Source organism: Trachymyrmex septentrionalis, unplaced genomic scaffold (genome assembly GCF_001594115.1).
Source record: "Trachymyrmex septentrionalis isolate Tsep2-gDNA-1 unplaced genomic scaffold, Tsep1.0 scaffold21, whole genome shotgun sequence".
NCBI classification, from domain to species: Eukaryota; Metazoa; Arthropoda; class Insecta; order Hymenoptera; family Formicidae; genus Trachymyrmex; species Trachymyrmex septentrionalis.
Window position 1 is genome coordinate 461376 of NW_017305288.1, and position 17918 is coordinate 479293.

Here is a 17918-nt window from a genome sequence, read left to right on the forward strand (position 1 = left end):
AACACTATCATATATATTCTTTTCTTATATATATATATATATATATATATATATATATATATATAATATATATATATGAAATACATATATATATTTATTTATTTATTTGATACAAGAATTATTAATTTGATTTATGTGTAAGTATCATTTTTTTATTGAGTAAATGTTTATTTATTATAAGTAAATATTCAGTTGACACTGTTCAAGTAAATATTCATTAAAATTTAAAATATTTTTTCTCAGTTTTATTCATAAAAGGTCCGATTGAAGGAAAATAAATATTGGATAAACAGATAAATTATGAAGTTTATTTACTAGAAGCTGAGAAATAATTTTGTGAGTCAAGATAAAAGTTATAACAACTCGCAAATATTAATACAAGTTAAAAAATAAGAAAAAGTTTAACAAAAAGTTCGAAAAGGTGGAATATCGAAATATAAGAAGGAATTAATAACACTATATATCTGTTGGAGAAAGAGAAAAAGATGAGGAAAATAAGATATTAGAAATAAGTATACGTAACGATATTGAGAAATTCAATTTCAACTTTTTATTATTTCTCGAACCATGTAATATTGTAGAAAAATGAAATTTCTTGTGAAGATATTGCTGTAATTGTAATATTGGCGGCTTGTAATCCTACCTGAAACTTATCAAAGTATACAAAGAAAAGCTATCGCAATTAGAATCATAACTGCTCCGAATCGAAGATCTTTCAAACTCCATCCATGTTTAAAAAGCCAACAAAGAAATAGACATAACTATCGCTAATATAATGTAACTATATTTTATTAATGTATACAATCTTTTTCCCAGTTTACTAAAGATATAAAAACATAGACAAATTTTTCTAAAAACCTCGAATATTTTTTTCAATAAAACAAACACATTTTTTAATAATATTTCATAAAATTTATAAATGTAATTTTTTAAAAGTAATTAAAAATTAACAATTAACTATTGATTATTATTTTTTTAATTAATGTGGTGTTTAATTGATTTCAATAATTGATTAAATTAGTCGTGTACCTACCATGTTAATTTTTAATTGATTACTTTAATTAAGTAAAAATTTAACCAATTAATTATATCAAATTGTTTGACAATTAATTTTCTTAATTAATTACATTAATCATGATTACATGTATTTTAAATTTTTAGTCAATTATTTTAGTTAACAAATAAATTAATCAATTAATATCCAAAGCTACAGAGATATAAGATAATTGTAAAAAAAATATAATAAGATATCTAAATATATTGAGCTAACAAAATTTACATGATAGTATTGCTACCATTATTTTATATATTTTTCCTCTGTCTTCATATTCAAATATGATTACTTCGCAAATCAACACATAAATATTTATTTATTATTTTATTTAACATTCTTTTGTGTACGTAAAAATTTTATTCTACTTTATTAAACATTTATAGCACATCAAGGTTAGTTACTATATAAATAATTAAACTTTTTTTAAACAGTTGTAATTTTTTCGAATGTAGTCGTGACTGCCGTGAGATTCCATTAATAACCAGTTTTTCTCGCTTACTAATTGGAGAGATAAATGGGAGATTCGCAACAGGCAGACTGCAAATTTATTTACTTACTGGAATTAAACAGGTAAAATAGTGTGATAAAGAAAATTAATAAAAATTTAATAAACATAGCAATATATAAATAAGAAGATCATAGACAAGAATTTCAAGCAAGTAATATTTATAAAAAAAAATTATAATTATAATTAGTAGAAAATGTAATTTAAAAGAAAAATAATAAACAAAATATTTGAATTTTGATATATTTTCTAAACTTTTTATTTAAAAACTTGGGTTTTGCAGAATCTATCATTTGAAATTGAAATTGCCCATGGACGTTATCTTGCTGATAATCATGATACTGACAGCTATTGTAATTCTCTCCAATCTTGTAAAGAGGAAACATCGATAGATGAAACATTGACGGCTGAAACATCGACCGTATAAAATATCGTATAAAATATTGACAGATTATTTTGTATCAATGATAATTATAGTTTTATTTTATTATAAATAGAAATGCTTGTCCTGAGAGTCAAAGAAAAAATAAACACGGAAGATGTCGCCATGTCATTTAACATACTATTAAATAACCGCTAATTTTAGATTTATTTTTGTTTCACATACGGTATAATATAAAACAATATGCTTTATTAAAAAATTGTATTAATTCTTTTACTAATATTTGATTGCGTGTCATATTTTTTTATAATTCTTTTTAATAATAATGTATCTTATAGTTGAAATAAAAATTTTGTTGAAGGAATAATTAAATATTTTTCAAAATAGCTTTAATCATTGGAATTGAAAGCTACTGATGTTCCAACATCATTAATAGAGAATATCATTTCAATTTTTTTACAGGAACTTTGCATGTGCCAAATGGATATTGTTTCAAATCGTGTAGAATAAAATTTCAAGTTAATCTAACAACGTCAAGACATTTTATAACACAAGTTTAATCTAAATGACAAAAAGAGGAAAAACGAAGTTTCTTCTTTTGAGTCTGATATAAACTTCTTGCAGTTTTCTTGTTTTCTTTCTTCTTGCAAACTGTTTCCAACATCTCTTTAAAGATAGTGAACTCAGAAAATGCGTAGCTTACTGATATATTATCCTTGTTTATTTGAGTTTAACCCGCAGGAAAAGCGACTAAAAGTTGCTCAAAGACTATATTTCCATATTCTCGTGATAAATCATAACATAGCCATTCCGGAATGTCGTGCGCATTTATCTTTCTCGTTACGAATTAAGGAGGACAGCTGTCAGAGAGGAAAAACATAATTTTTACTATAAATCTATATAATAATTTCTTCGCACCGAAAACACTTAGTTATCGAAAAACTCTCAAGAAAGTATGAAACTGTTCGGGATTTTTTATTTATTTATTTTTTTCTAACAAATACTTCCACTATTTTCGTATTCACCTACAAGAAATTCCTTATAGTTTGACGAAGTTTAACAATTTCGAATAAACGCAGGAACGAAGGAATGAGAACGATTCTACGCTGTGGGGTTGGCTGGACGGTAGATCTTTGGAAAACTCTCGCTAGTTACGACAGTTTGTTGGCGAGTAACTTCGCCACTAATATCGACAAGGTTGCGTCCGAGCGAGTTAGTAACTTCAATGTAACTTTTCACCGTCCGTTCCACCCACTCACTTGTTGCCCCCCTCCCCCTTGTATGCACGCGGGGGTAAGCAAGAGTGCGATGGGCGAACTATCATTAGCGTGGCATAATGCGACTATGCAGTTGCCTTTTGTGCTCGCTCTGCTCGTGCCGCGCACAGTTTCGCCGATTCTCTCAAAGGAAAACAAGATCATGAACTCCTCTCTGTATATTTCGCTGTCTCAAAATAACATAACTCTTGCAGGCCAATGAATATCCACGCGCCAGTCAACAGCTACTATCTCTAAGCATTCTGTTCCTGTGCTCATATTAATTTTAAAACTTACGCTTGTTGCCAATTTACATATATCAACTCTTCAGAAGTTTGATTCTAATAATTTATAATCGAAGGATTTAATACACCAGTGGACTAATCTATATTTTGTAAAAACGGAATAAATGAAATTCTAAAGTTAGAAAATGATAAGAAAAAATCAATGTCGTTGTAGGGCTAACACAAATGGCCGAAAGTATAATATTGATATTTTTCTCACTTTAACTTTAGAGTTCATTTATTCAATTTTTACGCGTAGGTTAGTTTATTGTTGCAGTAAATTCAATTACTTATACACAATATTAAAAATTATACCATTTATAAATATTATTAGACACCAAGATTTACTTTGACTAAATAAGGCTTTCTTTATTTATTTATGTTGCGATTCTTTTATTATTATATTATTTATATACATATATTATTATTCTGACTACATAATATTGTAATTATCTTTTTTTATAGAATTTAATATCAACGCACAATTATTTTGTTAATTTTAATTTTCTTCTTTTATTGATTTTACTCAACGTGTTTTCCATGTAAAGTTAATTTTCAAAGAATTTAATTTACTTGACTACAAATTTAATTGACTACAAATTTAATAATGTTATCATAATTTTGTCTGATATATTAGAGAATAAAGAATTTTGTGATATTAGGCAAGGAGAGAAAAAGAGATAAAAATAGAAAATCTATAAGGCGCTTTTCCTTAGAAAGTGCACTTTCATAGGAGAAAAGACGTAAGCTTCTCTACTTCTTTATCAGCTATATAAGTACAATGCGACGCGATACAGCAGAATAATAAATATAACGTCCAATAAACTGATTTGATGGCACTCTGGTCATTTCATTCCACAAGCTCTACTTGATAAACAAATAAAATAGAAATAGTATATAAACAGTTTATAACAAATATCTCCATAAAACTCTATTTCTGTTTTCTGCTTATAACAGTTTTCATATATTATGAAAAACTCTTTTTCCCTGTCTTTTCTTCGATAAATGTGTAATTCTTTCTCATGGGAAATACATTACGCTTTATTTATTCCTGTACATCTAAACTTCGTGTCACTATTCATATATTGGCTAAAAATTAATCACCAGTGGTTGTGATAGACAACATACATAGAATTTACATTTAAAAAATATAAAGTTAAATTAATTTGCATTGTTCATTCGCAATAAATTCTATCTCAAAATTGACTAAAAAGAACGTTTTATCAAGATATTAAATTTTTGTTATTTTTATAAATAACTTTTAAATATGGAATAATTGCCTTTCCGAGAAAACGTTGACTTTAAGTTTGTTTAAAAAACCGTAATCGGAATTGTCAAGTACTCAATACCTAGGTAGTTAGTTTGAAGAATACATATATCGTGCAATCCCCCTCGAGAACTTATTACGTTTAAAATATCGGGTATCGCTAGATTTTCTTCATTTATCCTATTTTTCTTTTCTTTATATTCCTTTCAGATTCATTAACGAAAAAGACATCGCTATTATGAAGCGCGCTCAAGAAATGATATCTTTATATAATTTTTGCGGAAAGTGGAACATCGAGGAATGTAACTGAATATTATCCGATCCTTAAATTGAGAGCATCATTAAAAAAATTCAACGTGATTATTATACGATCCTTCATATTACTTTTCTCCTTTTATATTGTCGACAGTTTTATTACGCAAATGGTACCAATCTGCTGATCAAATTTACGTTGTAATTACGATCAAATTGACACATTGGATATATAAAACCGGTTTCCGGATAGATAAAAAAAACGATAGAAAGAATTGTGATACTTCTACAACTTGAAACGAATATCGCTATAAGAGAAAAGAAATTTTTATAAAAACTGAATTCTTACGTAACCAAATTGATAAAGGAAAATGTTAATTACTGTTGTTACAGTTAATTACTTCTTTCTATGTAATATAATTCCAGCGCTCTGAGGAAAAAGTATTTTATTATTAAATAAATCCAAAGAACTTGCTAGTCCTTTATATCAGTATAAATTTGCCGGTGAAAGAGTTAGGCGCTACATTTTCAGACAATGTTACGATTTAACAAAAATATTATACGTTATCGCATTCTAAAATCCTCCACACTTTGACACTTGAATTTTTGAAATTCTTCCAAGCTCCCGGAAGTTTCTAGAATTCTTATACATTCCGAGGTTTTTCAATTCAAAAACTCTTAGATTCAAATATGCTCGGAAAATGACGGTACAAGTTCTCGAACGACACAGGCTGTCCTTAATCTGCGAATAGTAATGTGTGTACGTTCATAATGTAAGTGGCACTTACATTACGCAGCGTTCTCTTAAATTTTTATCTATATTCGTATTTTTCGACGTAGTTAAAGATTGATGAGCTGCCGTAATATTTCGATAATAGAATCGACCATATTCCAATAAATGAAGATTTGAAATTATTCATTTCATTCACTTTGATTACATTATATAAATTCCCATCTATATTTATATTCGAGTATTTTGCACGATAGATTAAGCATGGAAATTTTTCATTACATTCCGTAAACAGATTTGATTTCAACGTTATGTGTAATTAAAATTTGAAATCATTATGAAAGTGATAGACCAGTAAACAAAATGTAAATGATAGGCGAAACCGTTCATTAGTAGAGTTTTCACAATTTCGGCATTCGACTTTTTAAACATCTAATTATTAATTAAACTGTTATTATAATTATTATGATAGAAAGAGAGAGAGAGACTCTTTTTCTACATTTTCATTTTTTTGCTAAAAACAATTCTATTTAACGTATGATATATAATTTCTTTGTAAAAGAACTAAATAAGATAACCAAAATTTATATATATATATATCCTATGTTTTGCAATTTTTTGGAATTTTTGCTGAGTTCAAAATTAAAAACTGATGGTTAAATTTAAAACAAAATTTTTCTGAACATTAAAAAATATAAGACATGTTTAAATATTTACGTAAGTACAGTGAAGATTAAAAAAAAGTAACATTTGAGTCATATTGGATACATAATAAATGCTACTTTTCCTGAAAATCTCCACTGCAATGCACCCATGTAAATATTTGAAAATGTCTGTAATTTTTAAATATAAGACATAAAAAAAGAAATACAGAAATATAGAAATATGGAAAAAAAACAGAATATAAGAAAAGGAATGTAAAACATAGAAAGAAAAAAATATATACTTAGATTATAATGTATATATTTAATATGACCTAAATATACGTGTCTCTTTTTTTCACGAGAAGTGTTAAAAAATAAAATATCCACGATGTTACTTTTATAAGATTATGAGTTTATTGATATATTAACATGTTTATTAACTTATAGGAATACACAAAGAACTATTTTCCAAAACAATTGATTTACTTCTATTCATCTACTTACTTATTGATTTTTACAACGTTTAACAAATGAATTAAAAATTATGGTCTACACAAAAATACAAAAAAAAAACGACATTACAATCGTATTTATTGTATATTCATTATCAGTATACCTATAGGTTGGCCATTTCTACTTTCATAAAGAGTTTTTTTCTAGTGGAATATAAATAAATCGTTATGACAAGAATATAAACTACAGTGTTGTAAAGTATAAATACAGAGCTACAAGAAGTAAAATAACAGAAATTAATAACCATCTTTTAATAGAAAGCAATTACTTATCTAAAAAACATCACGACTACAACGTTTTGCAATTTGTTTTACTGACAGTAATAGGATAAACAAACTGAACAATAAACTAATGCAATCGAATCAGACGAACAGTCTGCACGACTTAAGCCCAGTTCCATCGATGTAAGATTAACTTTAATCTCGATTTAACTTACCGTTTTTTTTTTCATTTTTAGGATTAAAAAAGATAAAGAATAAATCGAACCGAGATTAAAATTCATTTTACATTGGTAGAATCGGATTTGTTGAATTTACTGTTTAATTATCCACAATCACCAAATAGATAGTGTCCAATTACCTTAAATGAAATACGAACATACTGCATTGTAATCAGCTTACCCCGAAAATATAGTGCAAAAACTGATACATATTACAGTGTAAATTCCCTACACGATAAACTCTATATTAAATTAATGAAAACATAATAGAAGTAAAAACAAATCGTAGATATGTACTTTTTGATAACAATTGTATTTTTAAAAATTATTTTAATTGAATAGCAAAATGCTGTTGGAAAAAAGTAAATATAAGCTATTATAGATATAACTTGCTTCATACAAAGAGATTTAAATATCACGCATTTTATTAGGTTTAAATTGTAATTGAATGTTTACGTATTCACGCAAATCAAGCTAAACTTACCTCAAATATAGGTCAACGTATTTCAGTTTTATATATATTTAAATTCAATCATTCTATTATAAGAAGTGACTATTACAATATAATATATCATATAGTAAGAAATTTTCCTTTTAATTAATAATATTTCCTCTTAGATTTACTTTCTCAAGCAGACAAATACATATAAAATTTTGAAACAATCGAAAATTTACTTACCTCCTCTTGAATCAAATTTTTCTCTTTTTTTAATTGTAATATTTGTTTGATTTAAGTAATATAAAAAAAATGTATGTTATAAAAGAGATATTTCGTGATAAGTTTTCCATTATTCCATCCCATAAATATATAATATAAACGGAACTCAATATCAACTTGTCTCTTGTGTTAACCGGCCCAGGTACTACTAACTTCTTTACTAATGTAAAAGAGTTACGAAAGACGATCACGTATACATTTTCAATTTATCAATGGGAAAAGTAAGATAATCGTACGCTTAATGTGACAAAAAGAATGTGTACTCACTTGAAGAAGTAAGTATCGTTGATGTATCCGAAGAAGGGTACGGTGTAGGTCAGCATCCAGATATTGCCACCCCCGCAGTCGTAATACGGTTTCGACCATCTGCCATCCTCGTATTTCACTGTCAAGATTTCGTCCTCCTCCCTTTCCGTGTGCGCGCTTTCGTTCAGCGTATAAGTGTGGAATCCTGGAATAGAGCGACAGAGAGAAATCATTAAATAGGTCGAGTCTATTCTCTCCCCTAAAAAATTTAATTAAAGGATCTCCATTCTCTAATAACGACTTAATTAGTATATGTATACAATTGATTAATTTATAGTATAATATAAAGCAATTATAATGTTTTTTATAATATTAATTATCATGCAAATTAATCAATATTACATCAACATTAAAAATTTAATTATAAATTTAATCAAAAATTAACCGCATTGTTTGGATTGAAATTGTATTTCAATCGGATACTCTCTCTTCTAATTATATCAATTATTATTTATCTTCATAGCTATTTGATAATAATTATGTATATTATTTATCATTTATTTGAGATTCAAAAATCTCTTGAAGCTAGAAAATATAAATGTGTGTGTTTTTTCGCGTTATACTATTTATTATAGTATTTTCACGCAATATATATAATTTTTCACTTAATCTTTTATTTCATGTAAAAAAAATCTTAAAACCAAACTCGCGTTACTTTTTCTTACGGTCTTTCATCAGAATTAATTTTTTTAAAACTATTTTTCCTTTATCTTTGATCTTACAACCATTCACTTTTGACAACATTTGCAGAAGTTAATCTTTAGAAATTCAGTGATCCCCAGACGCCCAGCTCTCTGGAAATCCACTGTAAGGTTCCGAGTAAGATTCCAGTAATTCAAGGATCTAACAATAAGAGCCTTGCACGTGTATCTCAGTATGTGCGGCGTACTGACTGCAGAGAGAGTATTAAGGATTCGTATAAATATACGAGGTACAGCGGAAGGAGGTGCCGCGAGAAATTGTCCCGAGTTCTCTGGGTAGATAAAGGAAACGAGCTTCGTCGTATCTGTTTTTCCGTCGGCTTGCTCTACCTTTCGCCACCAGCGTCGGTCATGATGCCGTTTTCTTCTTACATGAAGAAATTGCTGAGCTTTATCGGTCATGATCCGCCTGAATGTGAAAAATGTTATTCGCCCAATTTTCTTCGTGTCATGCTGCGGGATAATCGATACCATTTCAAGCATTATCGTTTATGTAGCACAGCACCATATCCGTAATTTTTCAGTTAGTTCCATGCCGTTCGTAAATGTAACTTCTCTTTCCAACGCAGTAAGTAACATTTCAGGTTCACAAACTCTCAAGTATGCTAGGCATCTCAAATTATATTAAGAGCAACTAAACTTGCTATCGTGGCGAACGGTAATAAAATTATTCAGTCTCGTAAATATTTATCAGGGCTCGCATATAGTTAAACTGGTACGAATTAGAACTGCCACTTAAGATAATTATGATACAGATATTTTTACATTTTTAAGTTATAATTGTCTATAAATTTCAAATTAATCCTATCACTTGTAATTAATCATAGGTGATGATAAATATAACTACTTATATATATTTTTGTTACATTTATCGGTTAGATAAAGAATTTTTTCTAGTATACTAGTATTTAATATATTTCAGAGAGTTCACTTGTGTGTTTCAGTTGATAATAACAAGAATTTATTTTATGTGTAACATAAATTAAAAAAATAGATTGACAAAAATAACGGTAAATATTATATGTTGATTAAAAACTTTTAACAGTCGCTGTACATTGTATGTTTGAGAAAATTGCCGCTTTAAGAATTGTCGCGTTTTATTACAGATATAATAATGTAATATAAACATAAAAAGAAATAAGAGAAAAAAAAAGAAAAGTTAATATTACTACCTATACACATATGTGAAACAAGAATATGTGTCCCGCACAGGTTCTCTCGTATATTCATATATTTTAGCGCAACTTGTTCATAGTTTATCTACTCGACTGTTCATATTTAGAAAAAGGACATCCACATTTTATGTCCAGCGTATGCTACACTCAAAGCAAACTAAAGATATACAACCGACGCGTGTGTCAACAGTTAAAATATTGTAAAATTATATGACAGACGATAAGCTTTAAATATAAAGTAGCATATATACTTGCTTGAATAAGCTCATAATAAACTAATAAATAGAGAATATTACTGAATAAAATAGCCGCGTATGAAGATAACCAAGCAGAGAAATGCCCTTAATTAAGACGGTCTTAATCAAGACGCGTTTTTATTCTCGAGACTGGTAAAAAAATCGAGAAAACGCCCTGATTCGGCGCCAAGTTGTAACGCGTGCTCTCTCTTTTTTTTTGCTCTACTATTTCTCGTCCCTTACTTCTCATTTCTTTCCCTCGTTCCCATCCTACCTGCAAGATCAAAATCCCAGCTTGATTTATTCGACGGTATTTCCTCCTTTAATATAAATCCTGTTGAAACTTATTTAGGAAATGTGCATGTCTATTAACCGCCGCCGCGACAATGACGATCATTCAGATTCTTAAATACTTTTGAATTTTTAACTATTAAGTTATCTAATGATAATTAAAAATATTTGTCTTCAAGCCGTCAAACAAAATTTATTTTGCTAGCTCGTTAAAGAGTTCCATCGATAAAGTGCTTTCTGACAATAATAAGATATCTTTTAGATTCTCTTTCATTTAATTTCAACAAATTGAAAACACAATAAACGAATTTGGATGATTAAATTTTACTTTGCTTTTATTTCTATACATTTTCGTACAAAAATGATCAAAAAATTAATAGAATTTAATCAATATATTTCTGTGGGTACACACTCGCTTTATTGGAGACTTGAACTCTTACTCTCTGATCACTGAAAGGATTCAAAGAAGATTGAACGTAGTCGCAAAGGGCGGACAGCAAAAACACCAAAAGATTTACTGACGTAGAAAAATATTCAATTTGATTTCAGGTCAGCTCCAGTGCCATTAAAGTCGGGCAGAGACGAGCAAAGATGGAAAAAGCAGAAGGGAAGCATTTTAAAGGAAAGCATCTAGAAAATAGTAGAATTAAATAAATAAAATTCTTTTACAGTGTATGTTACTCTAGATCGAATCACTTACTTTATTTCCTTTCTGTCTCTTTACCATCAATACTTTTTACCACATATTTCTTGAGTGTTTCATAAAATGCACAGTATACGAGAAACATCCGTTATATTATGTAATTTCTCTTCAATATCCCGTTGGCAAAAAATAGCTGATTAATGATGAAATACATTATTGGTTTCTCGGTAGCATTACTATTCGTTTAGTTTCTTTTTTTTTTAATTCCGGATCTTTGACATCTGCATCTGCATCTGAGAATTTGTTATTTATGCCAAGATATTCGATTCTTAACATATTTACGAACTCGAATCTTTTGAATTTGACATTCTTGAGACATTTCTCGCAAGCTTGAATCCTTGGAATCTTGAATTTCTGGTTTATACTTTTACGATAATTTATACTTTTACTTAAATTCTTACTTAAAACTTTTGAACTTTTAGATATCTAACGCTTTATTTTGAAATCAGTGAAACTTGCTAGTAATATATAAAATTAGTAATTAAATGTTACAAGAAGATGTAAGATATAAAGTGATACAGATTCATTTACGTAAGGGAATAAACTTTAAATTGCTTAAACAGATCAAATAGAGTGTGAAGTATCTTATTATTTCAATCTATTCGTTTTATATTAACCATTATAGCAATAATGTTTCGCTCGTTATTGACATGGAGATTAAAGTGTTTCCAATGTTTCGCGAACTGAAACTTGCGAGATATCTTAATCGAGTACATTCGATTCGCATTAAAAATTTTTTTCTTGAAAAAGCTCGTTTTATCAAAGCTTTTTATATCATAGGTAATAATATATCGTATACTTTCACATTTTAGTAATAACATATGTGATATACATATTACTATTATCATATTAAATATCAATAGCTGCTTTTTATTTTAACGTAGATAACGCTGCTATATAGATTATTACGTATTTATTGCAATTGGTCCAGAATTGCTTATTTATATTTCATATATTCGCGTAATATTTGCATATAAAACATTGCGCTCGGAAAATTAAAAGAATCCATCGTAATATCCATCGAATATTAGCAACGGCATATTGCATTGAGTATTGAATATAGATAAAATATATAGGGTGTCCCGAATTTAAATGGCCTTTCGGGAATCGATAAACTAAGAAAAAAATGGCCTTTAGAGATATGCTCGTTTTTGCTTCGTTTTAAAATATTGCGAAAAAAACAAAACGTAATTTTCGCCCTTGTATATTATTATTTTTAAAGCGGAATATTATTGTTTTCGTGTACAATTTCAGCGACAGAAGACTTAATGCTTCAGAGACAGTACGAGAATATACGCGCCGATTTCCAAACACAAGAGTGCCGAATCGGCGAATCATTGGGCGCGTTCAAGTTGACAAAGCAGTTGTGGCCTGCAAATGAGCATAATTGGTTGTTACTTGTATTTATAGATCCAACCAATCATATTCAATCGCTCGTAAGCATGCCGCTTCACCGTCTTGAATTCGCCCATTGTTATACGTTGACTAGATCAGTGTTTAAGTGCAACACAATTAAATTGTCCGTATACAAGATGCAACGCGTGCATTGCTGCAAGAAACGAATACTTTGAACAATATCTGCGTTACACGGTTGCCAGGAGATTCCAGTTTTCGGGATCATTCTCCAGTTTTCTAGTTCTCTTGTAGACGGAAAGAGTCTTCAGTTTTTCGCTCGCGTGGGATATTTATTAATTGGATATTTCAATTAACATGGAAAATAATAAGAAAGTCTGTGATTATGTTCGCACTATAGGTAATCTTAATAATAATAAGAAGGTCTCTATGATTGTTAACACTTTATGTTGGTTAAATATTAATAAGAAAAAGAAAGTAACTTTTTTCTCTCTTTTTTTTTTAATGATCGGCCGACCTCCAGTAAAAATATAAAATCTCCAATGTACAGACCTTCGGACCTCAGCCGTACAGTGCTCAGGATAACTATTTAAGTAAGTGACACAACGTACAGAATAAATAAATGTGAATGAATAAATAATAAATAACTGCAAAAATAAAAACTACGTTTTATCTCTTTATCAATTATCTTCATAACGAAGCAAAAACAAAGATATCTCTAAAGGACTTTTTTTCTTAATTTACTCGATCCCTTACACGCTTCCAAAAGTCTGATCATTTAAATACAGAACATCTTATATATCAATATAGGATATAATTACAGAGAGTAGTCTATAAACCTTTTCATCTCTTATTGCTGATAACATCAGTTTTGTTAAAGATATTTAGCGGCAATGACGTTTAAGTCATTGTAACGCAGTTTCATGGATCGGTCGTAATCGGTGGCGATTAAACAGGGATTCTTTTCCGCATTCCCCTTAGTCTATAAAAAGGCCATGGAAAGAGTCTCTTTAAGAGTCCCCGAAGTCCTCGTTTCTCATCGTCGAACACTACTCGTCTATTGTTTGTTACGTTATCGAGCGTCTTTTGCAAGCTTTTATCCGCATCACGAAACCCCAAAACACGATAAGAAACGGAGCCGCAGCTGTATGCAGTTCTCGCACGTATGCATGCAATGGATATGCGTTCTCAGAGATTGTCTGAGATCCGTTGAGAATTTTTCTGTGCGCCCACAGGGGTTTTTTACAAACAGCACGAGAAGCCAGGGGAAGTAATATTTTTAACTCTAATATAATTTTTGAGGGCAATTCTTTGATATAAAGGTTTTAGTAAAAAGCAGGTGGGTAAAACGTTGGGAGATAAAATGCGTGTGAATTATTCGCTATGTTTTCACGCTTAAGTGTACCTGAACTCCGCTCACCTAAATGTACCTTTTTAACGCATTTATCATAATTTAGCATGTTTCCTCTCTTCGTACCCGTTCGTGAAAAATATGTAGAATAACTGACATAAATATATAGAAATTCTGATATTTAAAATAAATTTCCACGATAAATATTAGCGGGAATGCGAGTTATAAAGCTATAATGGCAGCTATAAATGGTTATCACGGCATGTTTAACGCTAAACATAGCACATAATAATATGCTTTATTCGCTTTACATAAAAATGATAAACAGCATAAAGAAATTTAAGCCATCTCATTTAATTATATATAAGCTAGAGAGAGAATACGAGAGATTAAAAACTAATGCCGTCTTCCAATACAGAAGAGAATAAATGAGGTATATAAAAGGAAGATGAAGAAGTAAACGAGAAAGACGCACTTCGTTCACGAAATCACAAAAGGCTTATATTGCAAAGAGTTGTCTTTACATCTTCGAGAGAAATATATACCGAACAAGTAGAGCTGCCTTCTAAGGAAATATTCTACAACAAAGGGAATTTAACACGAGACGTATAATTCTTCGTGTCAAGAAACGGAGGTCTTTTGTGAAAGATTTATAACAAGACGTATCGGGCCTCCTTCCGCGAAGCGAGTAGCGATATCATTACACTCTGTGCCACAATAGCGGTATCGTCACAGCATTGGCATGGCGATGGAAGAGATCACGTCGCCACAAGGCAACGCGTCTACACAGTTCACGACATATCGATCGAGTTTGCGACAGAACGCTGAGCTCAGCATTGTCTATCATGTTGAAGGAACGTGCGCGTCGCCGTGACATTTCCGTTCTTTTCAACGCGATATCGATACCGAAGAATCTACGAGTCTTTAGCAGAACGGCAATCTTTCTAGAAAGTTTCCGGGATGGGTTCCGCTATAGCGAGCCATATCTGGACGATCATTAATTCCGCGGAAAAATTTTTTATTACTTTTTGAGAGGCGCCGTTCGATTACAGGCCGGAGGGCAACGAGATACAAAGGAATAAATCGAGTTCCCATCGTTTTCTGCTAAACTGAATACTTTCGCGAGTATCAATTAAAAAGAACATGCTTTTCCAATTAATTCGAAAAAGGTTTTAATATCTGTACGATACTAAATCTTTTAAGTATCGCGATACAAACTGTCGATACATTTATTTTCCGTTATTAAAATCACAAATATTGCAGACATCACAAAAGAACCATTACAATTAAAATTCCCTCGATATGACAAATATTTTTCTTGTAAGGAAAAAGATAAAATAAAATGTACTTTAACGTGCAAGATGGATCACTTCTTAATTAAGAATATAATCTTCTTTCTTTGATGCAATTGTAATTGCAGTCATATTTAGATCTACTAACACTTAAAAGATTAAATTTATCAAATGTTTGCATTAATTTTTTAATTTTTATGAAAATAAGATTTGTAAATAGAATATCTCGAGCAAAAGGAATAAAACACGCAAATAAAAATAATTAAATCCACGAATGGGAATTTTCTCTCTCTCTCTCTCTCTCTCTCTCTCTCTCTCTCACACACACACACACACACACACACACACAGAGACAAACATTACGCGTTTCTCTTTAGGAATCGATACATATAATGATCGATATCTTATATGGTTTCAAGCATTATGCAAATTTTTATCTGATATATCAACAATAGTATTGGAAACCATATCTTTCAATTTTTAACAATATTGTGATTTCTTATTTAAAAATTGTTTTTTTTTTCGCAACGCATACAGAAGAGTCTTTACCTTCCTTTTATACTTTAGTTATTCTCTTTTGTACGATAGTGACATTTAAACCATCTTCACTTCATCGCCTATATAATAATTATTTTATAAAAGTATAGTTCATAAAATTTCTTAACCTTCGGCTATTTCTTTCATTTAAACTTCTAGAGATATCGAAAAAACTAGTTTAATTATATTTTCTATTTTTAATGTCGACTGGAGAAGGAGTACTTTACAAAGGGACAGTCCGTTTAATTTGTTCGAAATTACTTCCCAAGTCTTTTATTCCTTCTTATGTGGTTACGTCGGTCGGACGGGACCGTGTAAATTGTATTGCAATGTACACACGCGGAGGGGCTGGATTTAATTTAAGTAGTTCTCCGTTTTCAAGTATTTTTATTACAGAACAACGCATGGACGACGGACAGAGGGGCGAAAAGCGTTGAACGATAAACGATGAAACACGTTTTTATGACGGACACTATTTGCTGAAACAGGAAATTGTCACGAAGCGACAAAAATTTATTTGTAATCTCGACAACTGTTCGTGCGAGAAAGTTTCCTTTTCAGCGTGTTGAAATTTTATTGAAAAAAACACGCTAGAAATCTATAGAATAATTACTTCTCGTGAAAATGACGAAATAATGCAGTAGCTCAGAAACTCGGTTAACGGAAAGTACTGACTATGTTTAAGAACTTTTGAAACAGTTATCCGATCTTACTGCGACTTAATAATGTATGCACGGTGTGTCCTAATGTTACTGCACCAAGTTTTAATGGAATATTGTGATTTGATAAATACAAAATCTATCTTTCTTAACTTCGAAGAGTTGAGAATGCTAAACTGTCATTTATCCCTTCGATCCTAATATTTAATACATATATTCTACAAATATATTGTATATATATATATATATATATAAAGTATATATATTAAATAGAAACGAAGAAATAAATGACGATTTATCGTTACATTTTCTAAACTAAAAGAGATTAATCTCTCTTATTTATCAAATACAAATTTTAGAAGATAGAAATCCAAACATCTTTTAAATATAGAAAGCATGAAACATTTCGATAGATATATTTCGTAAAAAGAAAATCTCTAGGTTCAAAAAGAGTTAATGTTATATCTTCTTAGTCAAGGATTGACCTAGATGGTTCGGGGGTTAACCTTTCCCTCGATACTGTTTTACACGAGTGAAAGCGGTCGAAGCTGTTCGCAATCGTCGTAAAAGTGGAGAAGCAAGTCGTACTCGCCTACCAGAATGTAGCAATAATTTATGTCGCCTCCGCGAATATAGCAGCCAATAACCGCGACCAGACGGTAACAGCCAGGGAAGATGGTCGGGCTGGTGGTGGTCGGGCAATTGCTAGGAAGGCAAAAGCGCGGAAGGAAGGGTGACAGAAAGAGGGCGAAAGGCATATGAACCACGCAGACTTTTCAAAAGGGGCAAAGACCTGAACATAATAGTTGCCCTCCGATTTAACCTCATCGTCACTATATTTTTATGTCTTGGTGATAGTCTCCGACGGGCGAAGGTGCTGAAAACTTTTTTAATAAGATGGATAAAATCGTGTATAAAGTTAATTTCCTTGAACCTCTCCTATCTTTAGTTTTATCTCGTAAGTAACGCAAAGTAATTTTATGAAATAGAAATCTTTTTAAGTAATAAAGGACAAAATATGTGTATAAATATGTTTTATTATTGAATTTTCTGTTCTTCAAGAAGTTTATATAAGTTCGAGAATTTTCGAGTTACTCTTACAACAGAAAACATGGTCATTTCAGGGAAATTTTAGTCCCTATCAAAAAGTTAACTCCAAGCGTTGTTAAAGAAACAAGAAGTTTATCGATGAATAACGTTGAATAATGCAATAATGCATGTTATAAGGTCTGTAATTATTAATAACAAAATGTATAATTACAATGATATA

At 30.1% G+C, this 17918-nt stretch overlaps 1 protein-coding gene across 1 annotated transcript in view; it reads right to left on the reverse strand.

Annotated features, from left to right (window-relative positions):
- Positions 1-17918, reverse strand: part of LOC108748037 (probable G-protein coupled receptor 158) — a 91398-nt gene that overhangs the window by 58235 nt on the left and 15245 nt on the right. The window contains exon 2 of the mRNA XM_018485995.1: positions 8312-8495. Coding sequence (XP_018341497.1) covers positions 8312-8495 — 184 coding nt within the window. The remainder of the gene's footprint in view (positions 1-8311; positions 8496-17918) is intronic.